Raw genomic sequence first — 13,477 nt, 5'->3', positions numbered from 1 at the left:
CTTGGTTTTGCTAGAACTACCCTTCAACTCCAATCCACTGACACTCCACACCACATACCACAACCTTTCCACTCCGCTATCATCCTCCACAAGGTTCCCAGTGGGGATTCGAACCATGACCCTCCACATGACAGACACACAACCTATGTGTGAGCTATCTTTCACACAAGGTCCTTCGTGGACTTTGTTGTAATGATTGTTGAAAGAGGTTGTCATACAGCCAAAGTATGTATATATTGTAAATAAAGCTGCTGTAACAATGTAAATTTCCCCTGGAGTGGGGAGAAATAAAGAACTTTATCTTATCTTATCTTATCTTAAAAAGTGTCAAAAGAGCCCTGGGTTGGATTCGAACCAAAAACCTCCTGGATGAGAGGCAGACAACTTACCACTGCGCTATCCTTCTTACTGGGTGTAACTGTTAGTTTTCGTAAATTATGGTACACAAAACTATTAAGGAGGTGAAGATAATAAAAGTACTAAGGTGGATTTCAACCGGGCACCTTCAACATGCCAAGCAAAAAACTTACCTCTACACCACCTGTCCTACAAGATGTTGCTCTAACTTTGCTTAAATGATGCTAGCAATTAGTACTTCAGAGCATCCAAAGGACACATAAAAAGTGTGAGTGGGGATTTGAACCATGGACCTTCAACATGTGAGGCACAGAACTTACCTCTGTACCACATTTCCTACAAGGTGTTGTTGTAAATTGGCTTAAATGATGGCATCAATCAGTACTGGAGCAATCAAAGGACAAATAAAAGGTGTGAGTGGAGATTTGAATCATGTCAGGTACAGAACTTACATTGTAGGTTTGTTTCTGAGACTGAATACACCCAATCTCATCTGATTTGCAAAGCTAAGCAGGGTTGGGCCTGGTTAGTATTTGGATGGGAGACTACCTGGGAATACCAGCTGCTGTAAGCTTTTTACTTCTCCTCACAACCTGAACAAGACACTGCTGGTCATTCACTAGAGACAGCTATCAACTAAAACCTCTTGGTTTCTTTATTATACACTCTATGAGGTGGATAAGCTGCAGCTCATGCTGATTTATTGCTGGTTCTGGTTGGAGTCAAAGAACAAAGGCGTCACCTGTTGGAGCAGCTGATGTCCTGCAGCCTCTTCACCACAGAAAGCCTCTGACAGCTTCAATTCGTTACACTCTGACTGCAAGACACCAATCACATAGGAACATATACATGTGTGGAACAAAGAGCTGAACTGACACTCAACATGTGTTTGACCATTTATTGATAAAGACATTCAAACATGTCTAGAGATAGAACACCAACGCACGGTGTAAGAAAGGTCAGAACAGACTTCACCTGCTCAGGAAACTGAGGTCCTTCGGGGTGCAGGGAGCAATTCTGAGGACCTTTTATGGTTGTGTGGTGGTATCAGCCATCCTGTATGGAGTGGTCTGCTGGAGCAGCAGCATCACGGCTGCAGACAGGAAGAGACTAAAGAAACTGGTTAAGAAAGCAAGCTCTGTCCTGGGCTGGTGTTAGACAGGAGGATGATGACAAAGCTGTTGTCTATCATGGAGGACATCTCCCACCCCCTGCAGGAAACAGGACCATCACCGGCAGCTCCTTCAGGGACAGACTGCTTCACCCACGATGTTTGAAGGAGGTCCTTCCTTCCTGCAGCAGTCAGACTGTGTTCAATCAAGCCTGCTCCCAGTAGTTCAGATCACCCATGAAGTAACTGCAATAAAATGTAAATAAGTCAATATGTGCAATTTCACAAGATTTTTTTTTTTACAAGCATTTCTATTTCTTCTCTAAGGAGAAAGCATCTATTTATATCTGTGCACTGAGTGCTGCTTTTCTTTTTACTTTTTTTCCTATCTGCTACTGCCACACTGAAAATTTCCCCACTGCAGAATCTACCTATCCATCCATCTATCTATGGTCCATCTACCTCCCTACCTATCTATCCATCCATCCATCCATCCATCCATCCATCTCTCTCACAGATGTGGGGGTTGATTCACCTGTTCTCAATCACCTTAATCCACGAAGGCCCGGTTCTTCATTCTTCCGCTCTCTGCCAGACCAGAGACTTTGAAACCAGAACCTTTCTCCTACAATTAGTCTGGTTTCCCCTTTTTGTTTTCACCTTGGTTTAGTTATCCTTTCTGTGTTGGTTTTAGTTTCATTCGTTAAATAAACTCCTTGTAATCTTTGACCTGTGTCTGCAGATGTCCTGTGACACCAATGATCCCATCTGATATTTAGCATGTTTTCAATTATTGGTCCCATTTCTTAAAAAAAAAAAAAAAAAAAAAAAGCCCCCTGAAATCTGATCAGATAAATGAATGTGAAACTACTTTGGGTCTGCTGCAGCTGCCTCCCTCTGATCTTGTTCCTGCCCACAGCACAATCTGATCAGTGAAACACTGAAGGACAACTTCAGCATGTAAAACATAAATAAGCAAAGGCTGCAACTCGTGATTATTTTAATTTTAACTTAACTTTATGTGCTGTTCAAAAACTTTATTTTTTCTGCAAATGTGTAGTGATTCCAAATCTTGGTTATTGATCTCCTTCATTACAAAAAAAATCTGTATCGACCCGGAAAAAAAACAAACATGTCAGGCACCCTATGATGTTAACTGTTTGCCTGAATGTTTTTGTTTCAAATCCTCAGTAATAACCTTTGACTGGTTGCTCTTAACCCTGTAAAACTCACTGCTGCAAAAATACAACATCAGCTTATTTTTTAATTACTATTTTCTATTATATATAATCTGAAATAAACCCTAATCTGGGGTCTGACAGCAGCGTGAGGTCAAAGAAGCTGCCATCAGCTGCTGCACTTCTGTCCGTCCAGCAGATGGAGCCATGGAGCTGCAGTGAAGTGAAGAGCAGCACAAGGCAACCACCACTTCCATCCACTGACGCATTCAATTTGACTGACGCTAATGTTTTATTGACTTCCAACCACTAAACCAATAAAAGCTGCAAGCAGCGTTGGACGGGTCCTCGCATCCGAGCGGCCCGACTGGCCCACGCATATCCACCAGGAGGCGCTGCAACTGAGAGAGTAAAGTTTCAGGCAGATTGGAGCATGTACAGGCTACTTACACAGCACTTCCTGTTTCATGGCGAGAAATCCAAAATGGCCGCCAAGTGGTGCAAAGATGTGATTAGGGCCGGACTCTGATCATACATGTAAAATTTCAGGCAGATTGGAGCATGTACAGGCTGGTTACACAGCACTTCCTGTTTAATGGCGAGGAATCCAAAATGGCCACCAAGTGCCACAAAGATGTGATTAGGGCCGGACTCTGATCATACATGTAAAATTTCAGACAAATTGGAGCATGTACAGGCTAGTTACACATGACTTCCTGTTTCATGGCGAGAAATTCAAAATGGCCGCCAGGTGGTGCTATGACAGTGAGTCTATATCGACCTATGGATGTGATTAGGGCTGGACTCTGATCACACATGTAAAGTTTGAGGCAGATTGATGCATGTCCAGGCTAGTTAGACAGCACTTCCTGTTTCATGGCGAGACATCCAAAATGGCCGCATTCTGCTGGTCACCATGGCCACACCGTCAGACTGTTGCAGAGTATTTTGATAACCTTTGATCAACCATGACTGGTGTCCATCCTGACCAAATTTGAGCTCTCTCGTGGTTACGGTGTTTGAGTTAATAGCTTTTTAAAATGTCCAAAAATGACAAAATGTCCAAAATATGAATCATATTTCAAAATGGCCGCATTCCGTGGCTCGCCATTTCCACGCCTTCAGACTTTTGCGGAGCGTTTTGATAACTTTTGATCACCCGTGATTGGAGTACATCCTGGCCAAATTTCAGCTCTCTTGGAGTTACGCTGTTTGAGTTTATAGATTTTAAAAAATGTCCAAAAATGACACAAAATTGTCCAAAACATGACTCATAATTCAAAATGGCCGACTTCCTGTTGCATTATGGGTAATGATGCAAGAGGCTTTTTTGTGCGTCTTGATGAGTTACATATGTGTGCCGAATTTCAGAAGTCTGGACGCTGTCCAGGGGCTGAATTTTCGTAATTTTCTAGGGGGCGCTATTGAGCCATTTTGGCACGCACGCGTGCCATTCCCCTAAAATATCAAATTTTTCGCCAGTCCTGATGTGTGTGGCGATTTTCATGCGTTTTCGTGTATGTTTAGGGCGTCAAAAATGCGTTTTCCCCGTCCGTAGAAAAAAGTATAATAATAATAATAATAATAATAATAATAATAATTCCTAGGGTTTCAATAGGTTCCTCGCACCACTTCGTGGTGCTCGGACCCTAATAATAATAATTCCTAGGGTTTCAATAGGTTCCTCGCACCACTTCGTGGTGCTCGGACCCTAATGATGTAAGGTTTGGCTACTGCAGTAGTGGATTAGCTGGACTGACTATTCCACATCTCCCTTATGTTTGTTGCACTCTAACCTTCCTTTTCCAGCAGTATGTGACATGCATAAATTACGTGTCCCCCTGCAGGAACCGCTCAGATCTGTTCGTCTGTCTTCGGAGGGAACTGAATTCTGACTGTTGTTCTCCCTGCAAGTTTCACAAGCCCTTAAGTCCATGACACAAACATCATAAGCTGTTTTCAACAAAGACATCATGTGCAGGGCTCAGATATTGGGACCTAACTGGGACATTTACTCAGTCATACACCAGCTGAGGTCCTGAAGGAAACAGCAGCTCTGAAGTCAGCTGTGTGAACACTGCTACTGTCTATCGTCACAGCTATAAAGCCGCACAGATAATGAATCCCAAAAATGTGAAGAACTCGTGGCGGTGAGGTCATCCCTGGGATATTTTCCCTTCACCGTGTCCCTCCTACATTCAGCAGGAACATGGATGAAGCTGCTGCTCAGGTTTAGTTTATTAACAACAGAGTTTCTTTGAGCAGTCCTGATGGGGTGACTGAGACTGGAGATCTCAGTACAGGTTGTGTTGTGGAGACTGGAGAATGGTGGGTGTGTAGATCCTTTTAGTGGGTGTTTATAGTCACCAGAGACTCTGCTGTGTGCAGAGATGGAGAGGGAAGGATGAGGGGGAGGGATCATGACAGATTTAAATTTACATTTCCTTTTGTGCTACTTACATCTCCAATATTGGATGGTAATGTTGTTTTGAATTTCGTTCAAAGATATCGCCTATTATTGTGACCTCTAATTTAAAGTATGTTACTGAAAGTTGTCATGAATTTAAAATGTATTCTTTTGGTAAATATAATGGATAAGATTTAGAAATTATAGTTATTTTCAAATCAGTCCGTCAGCTTCAGATGTTTTCTTTTTTTTTGAAGGAATGTCATTTAGGGTTAAATGATTGCTGGAGATCTTTTTCTCAGAGGACATTAACATCTTCCAGAGATTGAAACGACATTTTAATCAAGGATGGGTGCCAGTCATATTTTAATTTCCTGCCATTTGGACCTTCACTTTATTATCCATCATCACGATCCAGCCTCTTACCATGAAAAATATCTCTGTGGGAGCTCAAGAGTTTCTCACTAAGTTTTTTTTTTTTATTTTTATTTTTTTAACAGAAATAGTAACTGTGACAAGGACCTTTAAGAAAAAACAAAACAAAATCCATGTTATTATATGAAGGTTGGTGGCAGAATGTGTCTCCACTGACAGAGAAATTAGCACAAAGATTGCTTTGTTGTGCTTCATTCATCTCATTTCACACTGCCAGTCCTTTTGGTTCCCTAGTGGATAGACAGAAAGCTGATCAAAGGGTTCCCAAAGGCTTTTTATGTCAAGGATCCTGATTGAATTGAGTCACGTTAGAGAATGGCGCCATGGCTGCTGTTATTTAAATGATTGCAATTTGTGAGGGACTTCCCAGGCTGTGATAATTTAATTCAGAATTACACTCAAATGTCTGTTGATAAGTTGCATTGATGCAAAAACAAGTAAAATCTAAAACATCAACTCCACAATACATCTCACCTTTATGAAGGTTATAATTTTCTTTTGTGGTTCTAGCACTGTTTAAGAGAGACGTTGATGGAACCTTGTGGTTATTTTGTTGGCTTACTTCTTAGAATCTGTGCAAGTTGGAGGCTTTAGTGAAATTAATTAAATGTCTTTTGTCTGTCTTGCGAGCTCACAGAATTCTCACAAGGTTACCAAGACGTATTTTGGAAGCAGCTTTACTTACTGATGCTGTAATATTTCTTTGCTGTGCAGAAGTTGGGGGAAGAAGAAGAGAAACACATTTAATAAGAGAACAGTCAAAACTGCAGAAAATACCACCGTTTAGATTTTATACTTCGAAAACAAAAATCACAAATTTCCAAAAACCATAGAGCCTGTTGAAATGTCACAAGCCCCATTTAGAACCTCGATACAGTCCCTCTCTGGTAACAATCAAGTTTTCTACTACGTAAACATGTCCATTTGGTGTTTTTTATATGCTGGGAGACAAAGCACTCAATGCATTTGCTGAGCATGTCCACCTTGATGCTGCAGTTTGCCGATGACAGTTCCAGGATTTCTTATGTTAAAAAAAAAAATGCAGAACATGTTGAGAGGCAGGGACTTCATAGACCTACAATGGTGTAGAGATACATCTAAGCAATATTAATGCAGGAGGTAACTATTTGTACGAAAAAACCTTTGAAATATGTCATTTTGAGGTATATTTTTAGGAGGTTTTACATGATGTTCCTCCATTTGGACGTTTGATCTTCACTGTGCAGAATTATATGCAGGGTTTAACAATGGAAAGCTGTTTTCCCCTTCATTGGCTGATGGGATCAATTTCCTCTGTGCTCTGCTTAAATTTCAACTTAAGCTGCACTTACACTGGAGATTTCCATGATGTCTTGCGCAAAGACTTTAGATGAACATTTTAAATGACCCGATGTGCGTATTTAGTCCCTTCAGTAAGTGGAAGATGAGTAGATGTAATTTCCAAATAACATCCGACATCAGTTATTCTGATTCCAGCAGAGTATTTACATGTTGGAGGTCACCGACACGTCCTTCAGAGCCACAAGGGGGACTATAAAAGTGTTTCATAGGTCGTGTTGCACTCGCCGAGACTGCTAAAGGCTTTGAGTCGTATAATAGAGAATGAGTTAAATTTTATTCTTTGCTGCCATCTATAGACACAGCAGCCAGAAAGGCAGAGTTTCCACTGTCTTGCTGTCACACACACATATGTGTAGTTCACGCCGCAATTCTGCCCCTAACATACAGCTAAACCCTAAAAACCTCCCTAGTCCCAAAACAAAACCTCAAATTGGTCCTTACATAGGCAGGCATTCACGAGCTACACTTCACCTATTAAGATAATGTAAGTGTCATTGTTCCAGCTAACAAGCAGACAAACAAACAGAATCTATTGTATTCGTTTTTATTGAAAGGTGAATAAAACTGTATGTGTAAAATTAACATGGCAAAAATAAAAATGTCATACAATATGTTACAATATTTTCTGGAAAATGTCACATTCTTCACATTCACTCCTACTCTAGATGTTGCGATTTTTACAGACAAATCTCTGCAAGAAAACACACTGTTATGAAGTTATGACGCGTGGTCCTTCAATAACACCCGTTTTAAAAGGAGGGAGTATTTCATGTATATATAGTAGGAGACACACAGACTAGATGATAATTGTGCTGCAACACGACAAGAATAATTTCAAGTTCTTCATTATTATATATTTCAAAGGGGTGACGTAATTGAAGGGATGAAAAGCCAGGACAAAACACATGTGACTGAATAAGTGCTTCACACTCAGTTGCTTAGGATACAGTGGATAATGACAGACTGATAACAAAAGCTTTGGCCAAAACACTGCTAGAACATAACACAGATTCAGATGAGTGCTGGGGTAACAAGTCTCCCTTGTACACGGTGAATTACTTCTGCTTTTGCTAATTCAAGACACTTATTTTTCTGGGCTGGAAGTGTGATCTTCATCTGGATTTTGCATCTCTCCCTCTGTGTCCTCTCCGTTCTGTGTTTGGATTGATTCTGCCAGTTCCTTAGTCTGAGATGGCCTTAGGAGGTATTCCAGCTCCTCTGCACTGATGGCCACCTTCTCAGGTATTAACCATCTCTTGAAGTGTTCGAGAGCACTGTGAGGGGAGGGAGATGCACAAAGGGATGCTAAAATGAGTCTTTTTAAAGCAAAATACTGTCTGGAAGACTGGTGTTATCCCTATACCACTAAATTTGAAGTAATTCTGTTGTCTAGACGTGTAAATGGCACATAGTCTGAAGAATTTATAGGGAAATTGCAGATGAAATATGAATGAAATTCCTTAAATTACAAAATAAAGTGAATGCAAAGCATTCAGGGATACATTTAAAACAGAAATACTCCATCAGGAAGATGCTTCAAGTCTGTGTCCTACCTCTCATCCATTTCACCACCTTGGAAGAGCTCTGAGGTCTGTGCATCATGCAGGAATCTATCCCAGCATTCCTTCTTAGCCTGAGACAAGGAGCGGAGCATGTCTCTGGAGGTCACATCACTGGACTGGCCCTTTATCTTCTTTAGACGGTTCTCTGTAGTGAAAAATGTAGACAAAAACCTCTGTATTTGACATCTTGCATTAAAGCTATGACTAACATTTTAGTGTTTCAAAATTGACTGTATTGGTCTTTAACGTAAATACAATCAGCATAGATCCTGAGTATAAAGAGAAAATAAGAACTCTACCAAGAGTAAGACTGTGTGCTGTAATATTTCAAAGTGTTATTTCAATGGTTCTTGCTTGTTTGCAGCTTTTCCTGCAGTGCTTTATAGCAGAGGCTATAAAATTCATTTCAGCTGAAACGGAAACCACTAATCGGAAAAACAGGAGCCCTTTTGTATAGAAATTTTTAAAAATGTACCCTTCAAAGAAAAACTGCCATTTCACACCTATGTGAGAGGTGTTAATGCTTGTACTATTCTTTTCTAGTGAAAGTGATCATAACATGCTAAACAGCTCCCTCAAAAGTTAAATAACTAAGGACTGAAGATTGCATTGTGTAGAAACTACTATGTACACAAAATATGTAGTATATGACATTAAGCTTTAAGTGATTATTTTGACCACTGAGATAGTTTTCTGCATCTTCCTTTCTTGGGGGATGAATAATGCATTTCTTCTTAAGACTGTAATGAACAGCTGTTTTGCAGCCAGGTAAAAATGGTCCTCTCACTGGCTGCCTTCTTGTCATCTCAGAATAATTCTCTTCTTTTAGGACTTCTTGAATAATAACATATTTTGGCATATCTGATTACTATAGCTTCTGCAGAAAATAGTGGTAGCTCAAGGAATGTTTCTAGAGTTAGTTTTTTTTTACAGATTCCATGCCTCATGTTTTTAAATGATTGCATGAACTGAACTATTATAAGATTTTCTTCATATCTTTTGGAAGATGATTTTGATAAAGTTCAACCAAAATGATCAGTGTTACTTTGTAAAGAAATCAGCAGGAGATCAAATTATTATTTCCAAACCTACAAGTCAAACTCATTTGATTTTTGTGTTTGAAACCCAAACTCACCTCAGAAACACCCTAATAAAGGTAAAATAGTTTTAAAATATATAGGGGATGAATTGGCAATAGAGCATGCTACAGTGAAGAGCATTTGAGCTTTTTCAGTTTGCTGTTTTTTAGAGTACCTCTTTTCCTACTAAGTCCTACACAGCTTGTTGGAAGACAGACTGGGCTACATAGGACATGATGCAAAGAGTCATAAAGGAGACAGAGAGAAGGTGAAAGCAGATGAAATACCTAGGGTGGCTATGTAAATCTCAGAGTCCTCCATGGGTTCCCATTTGGCACTAGAGGAAGTGGTATCTGTCCCATTTGCTTGTCTATTAACCTGCACCCCGACTTGTGCTGCCGGATGAAAAGAGTCTTTGAACTCTGTGTTATTTTCTGGAGCTTCTTCAGCTCGAACCTCCGGCAGACTGGAGCAGATTTCGGTCCACAGCTCTCCGCTGGACCGAACCTCCTGACTCTCGAAGTCGTCAATCATTGTGGTGCAGTCTCTGGGTCAAACAGACGTCAACAACAGACTTTAAACCAGGTAATGTTAGCGTGTTTCTACTGTTAAAACAAGCAATTTCTTTGGACATTTAAAAGACAAGTGAAATCAAACACTGAGCTTGGTTTACATCAACAGCTAAAGTGTTGTCTAACCTACGTTATGACTTACTGCTGTGCATTACAAACGCCCTTCAAACAATTTGTCAACGTAATAAATCACAAACATGTCCTACCTGCTTGAAAACCTCGACACGTTAACCGTTACTTCGGAGTGTACGTGAATTTAACGATTAAAGTTTAGCCTCACTAGCTAACTGTACCCATGATCCACAATCTTTGACTGATGGCCCGCTTCCTGTTGGCCGACAAATGATTGGCCATTGTATCCGCCCGTCAAACTGTACTGAAAGTTGATTGGATAACTCATGAGAAATGCCTGCATCTTATTGGTAGGCGATTGTCACTCGCAGATAAGAGAGCCAGGAAGTGTGTCTAAGCTAGAAGTGACGGACGGTGACGAACTAACAAGGTAAACAAGTGCTACTGACCTCTGTTGAATTATTTTATTTGTGAGCACTGACTATTTAAAGAACCAAAATGTAATTAGAACCCGTATAATGATATTATCTGTTCATAATCTAACGTTTGCTTGCTATTATAGCTGTAAACTATGAAGCTGGATCAGCTCGCTGGCTAACTGTCAAATTCAGTTCCATTTGTGAACAGTTTGCACCGCCACATTCACGCCTTTTATTAACAGACCCACTGCAAAGCCCAAGCTGACATCTGCATTACCAAACGGGGGTGCAACCACACCGTTAAATACATTTTACAACTGTATGTGTGCCTCATATTAAGGGTTACAAGCGCTGACCATCATGTCGCTGCAGGGAGGTCCACTGTAGGAGATGCGAGCGGCGTTGCGCCTGGCAGTAGTGGCTGTCCCTATGGGTGTGCTGCTGTCCCGGACCATGGCGTGGATGTCCAGCGGCAAAACTCATCCAGAACTCATTAGCAGGCTGAGGGGTAATTGTGCAGGACTTATGTCAGCGACTTGAGCTTTGACATCAGTGTTGTTGTATTGTAGATCTTTGCTAGAGCATGTCTTGCGCTGCAGTCTTTGCTTTTCAAATATTATTTCCCATATCCTACCAGATCTTCTTTGACCTCCATGAACAGGATTAGAACTTTGGTTAGATGTTGCAGCAGAAATACTGACATTTTAAATAAGGTTGACAAGTTGAGGCCACTGAAAATCTTTGGGTGGCACACAAAAACCAAAAGCCATAACTGAATTTCAGGGATTATATTATGCTGTTGTATAGATGCTAGGCGTAAAATATGTCAATATGAGAGTTAAAAACTCAAATACGGGTATGTCTTTGTTTCTTATGTCACAGATAATCCTACTAATTGTCTCAGGCATAGACTAATACAGGTACAGTTTACATTTTGATGATTAGGGTGATCGCCGTTCAGAGTAGTCCAGGAAAAAAAATGCTGTGCAGTATTTGTGGGGGAAAAGTTCATCTGTAGGGAAAAGATCCATAGTTTATATACGATTTCAATATCTAATGTTCAGTCATTGTGTAATGATAATTTATCTAACTACATCCAATTATGGTACAATAAAATGTGTTTTCATTTTAACTGAGCTATCCATTTCCATAGATTGATAGTCACTTTAATGAATACAGAGATTGTGTTCAATAACGCAGCCACTGGAATGTATCTGTGGCGAATATGGTGCTGTTTTATGGAAAATCTCCTTAATTTAAAAAAAAAACAAAAAACTAGATATGACGGAAAAATATTTTGACTTAAGACTTTCAGACATCTCCAGCTGTGATGGAGCTCAGGCTTCAGCTGTGTAACAAGTGGTTTAACTGCAGCTGATAAGCTGTGAGTCTGTGTGTGGCATCTCACCTATCTGAGGTGAAGAAAAGTACACAGTGTTGTTTACTGTCACAACCAGATCGATCTTGTCTCCATGTTGTTGATAATCTATAAGTAGAAGTAATTGATGAGTTTCCCTTGGATTGTGTTGTGCATAAATGCACACACCGCAGTGAATGAATTTCTGGATCTGTAGTGGCTATAGGAGGTGGCCAGTGAGACTTTTATTAGTGGTCATGGCCCCCTTGGAGGTGCCTCTGTGATGCAGATGTAACTGACTGGGATGGAGTTTTGTTTCTTTTAAAGAAAAGAAAAAGCACAAATCGATCGGAAAACAGACTTTGGCACCTCGGAGTTTATCCTGCACACTTCTGTCTTTCATCAATTCAGTTCAGTCATTGCCTCTTTTATCCTCCAGATCATGGGGTGATCCGCGATGACAGAGTGTTCAATGCCATGCTGGCAACTGACAGAGGGATTTACTCCAGAGACTATCCTTATGCAGACTCTCCTCAGTCCATAGGTACTCAGTCCAATCACACTTTTTAGACAAATACATACTCATGCTTATCAAAAATAATCACATGCACTTGGATCAATACACTGTGTAGAATCATAGCTGTTTCATGATCACAGATGTGTGCTATGACTCTGTGTTGTGGTATTTTGTGATCACAGGCTACAGGGCGACCATCAGTGCACCACACATGGTGAGTATAAAAACACTAAACTCTATATACTCTATATATATATATATATATATATATATATATATATTATATAATATATTATTTATATATATATATATATATATATATATACACACACACACACACACACACACACGCACCGTTCACTGACAGTTTTCCTTTTGGTGTCACTTGACAGCATGCTCATGCTTTGGAGCTGTTAAGTGACAAACTAATTGAAGGGGCCTCTGCACTGGATGTAGGTTCAGGAAGTGGATATCTCACTGCATGCTTTGCAAGAATGGTGAGTATAAACTTGACAAGTCTCCTTTAAAATATTATCCTGGGCTTAATATTTTGGCCAGAGAGTTACCATAAAACATATGAGTGAGTGTGTGACAGCTGCATTTTTCTGCTGTGTGTAGACAGGACCCAGTGGTAGAGTGGTTGGCATCGAACACATTGATGAACTGGTGCAAATGTCGATAAAAAATGTGCAAGCTGACGATGCAGAACTGCTCTCCTCTGGACGCATCAGACTTGTAGGTGAGTCAGGAGGCGTCAAACTCATACATTTTTCAAATATTGATGTTTAAGCTGCACAGCTATATAAGACTATAAAAGTCATAGCTGCATCTATCCACAGTGGGAGATGGAAGACTTGGCTTCCCAGATGGAGCGCCATATGATGCCATTCATGTGGGTGCAGCTGCAGCTACTGTTCCTAAGGCTGTAAGTACATGTTTGGCTTTTACTCTTGTGAGAATAGAATTTACAGAAACAGAATAATGTTCAAACAATGGGCAGTATATATACAGTATATAATGTTGTAAAGGTAATCTTACACAATCAAAGGTCTTTAAAATACCATCATCCA

The 13,477-nt window shown here is 40.3% G+C and overlaps 2 protein-coding genes across 4 annotated transcripts; one reads left to right on the top strand and one right to left on the bottom strand.

The window, feature by feature from the left end:
* Positions 1-7,357: 7,357 nt before the first annotated feature.
* Positions 7,358-10,391, bottom strand: LOC111569801 (coiled-coil domain-containing protein 32-like). The gene is made up of 4 exons (XM_023272569.3): positions 10,249-10,391; positions 9,758-10,017; positions 8,383-8,536; positions 7,358-8,103 (listed from the first exon to the last, which is right to left on the bottom strand). The coding sequence occupies exons 2-4, from the start codon at positions 10,002-10,004 to the stop codon at positions 7,914-7,916; spliced, it is 591 nt and encodes a 196-aa protein (XP_023128337.1). The 5' UTR covers positions 10,005-10,017; positions 10,249-10,391; the 3' UTR covers positions 7,358-7,913.
* Positions 10,392-10,450: 59 nt separating this feature from the next.
* LOC129347252 (protein-L-isoaspartate(D-aspartate) O-methyltransferase-like) lies at positions 10,451-13,404 on the top strand. 3 transcript variants are annotated; one of them, XM_055008763.1, is made up of 7 exons: positions 10,451-10,544; positions 10,906-11,041; positions 12,330-12,434; positions 12,590-12,621; positions 12,800-12,904; positions 13,026-13,146; positions 13,247-13,404. In XM_055008763.1, exons 2-7 carry the CDS (start codon positions 10,924-10,926, stop codon positions 13,387-13,389), a joined length of 624 nt encoding a protein of 207 aa, XP_054864738.1. In that variant the 5' UTR covers positions 10,451-10,544; positions 10,906-10,923; the 3' UTR covers positions 13,390-13,404. The 3 variants fall into 3 exon arrangements, with proteins under 3 accessions (XP_054864738.1, XP_054864739.1, XP_054864737.1); XM_055008764.1 differs by having other exon boundaries at positions 10,473-10,544; positions 10,874-11,041; XM_055008762.1 differs by lacking the exon at positions 10,451-10,544 and having other exon boundaries at positions 10,554-11,041.
* The last annotated feature ends 73 nt before the right edge of the window (positions 13,405-13,477 follow it).

Source organism: Amphiprion ocellaris, unplaced genomic scaffold (assembly GCF_022539595.1).
Source record: "Amphiprion ocellaris isolate individual 3 ecotype Okinawa unplaced genomic scaffold, ASM2253959v1 Aocel_unscaffolded164, whole genome shotgun sequence".
In the NCBI taxonomy this organism is placed as follows: domain Eukaryota; kingdom Metazoa; phylum Chordata; class Actinopteri; family Pomacentridae; genus Amphiprion; species Amphiprion ocellaris.
Note: the sequence above shows the minus strand (reverse complement) of the source record. Positions and strands in the feature narration are given on the sequence as shown.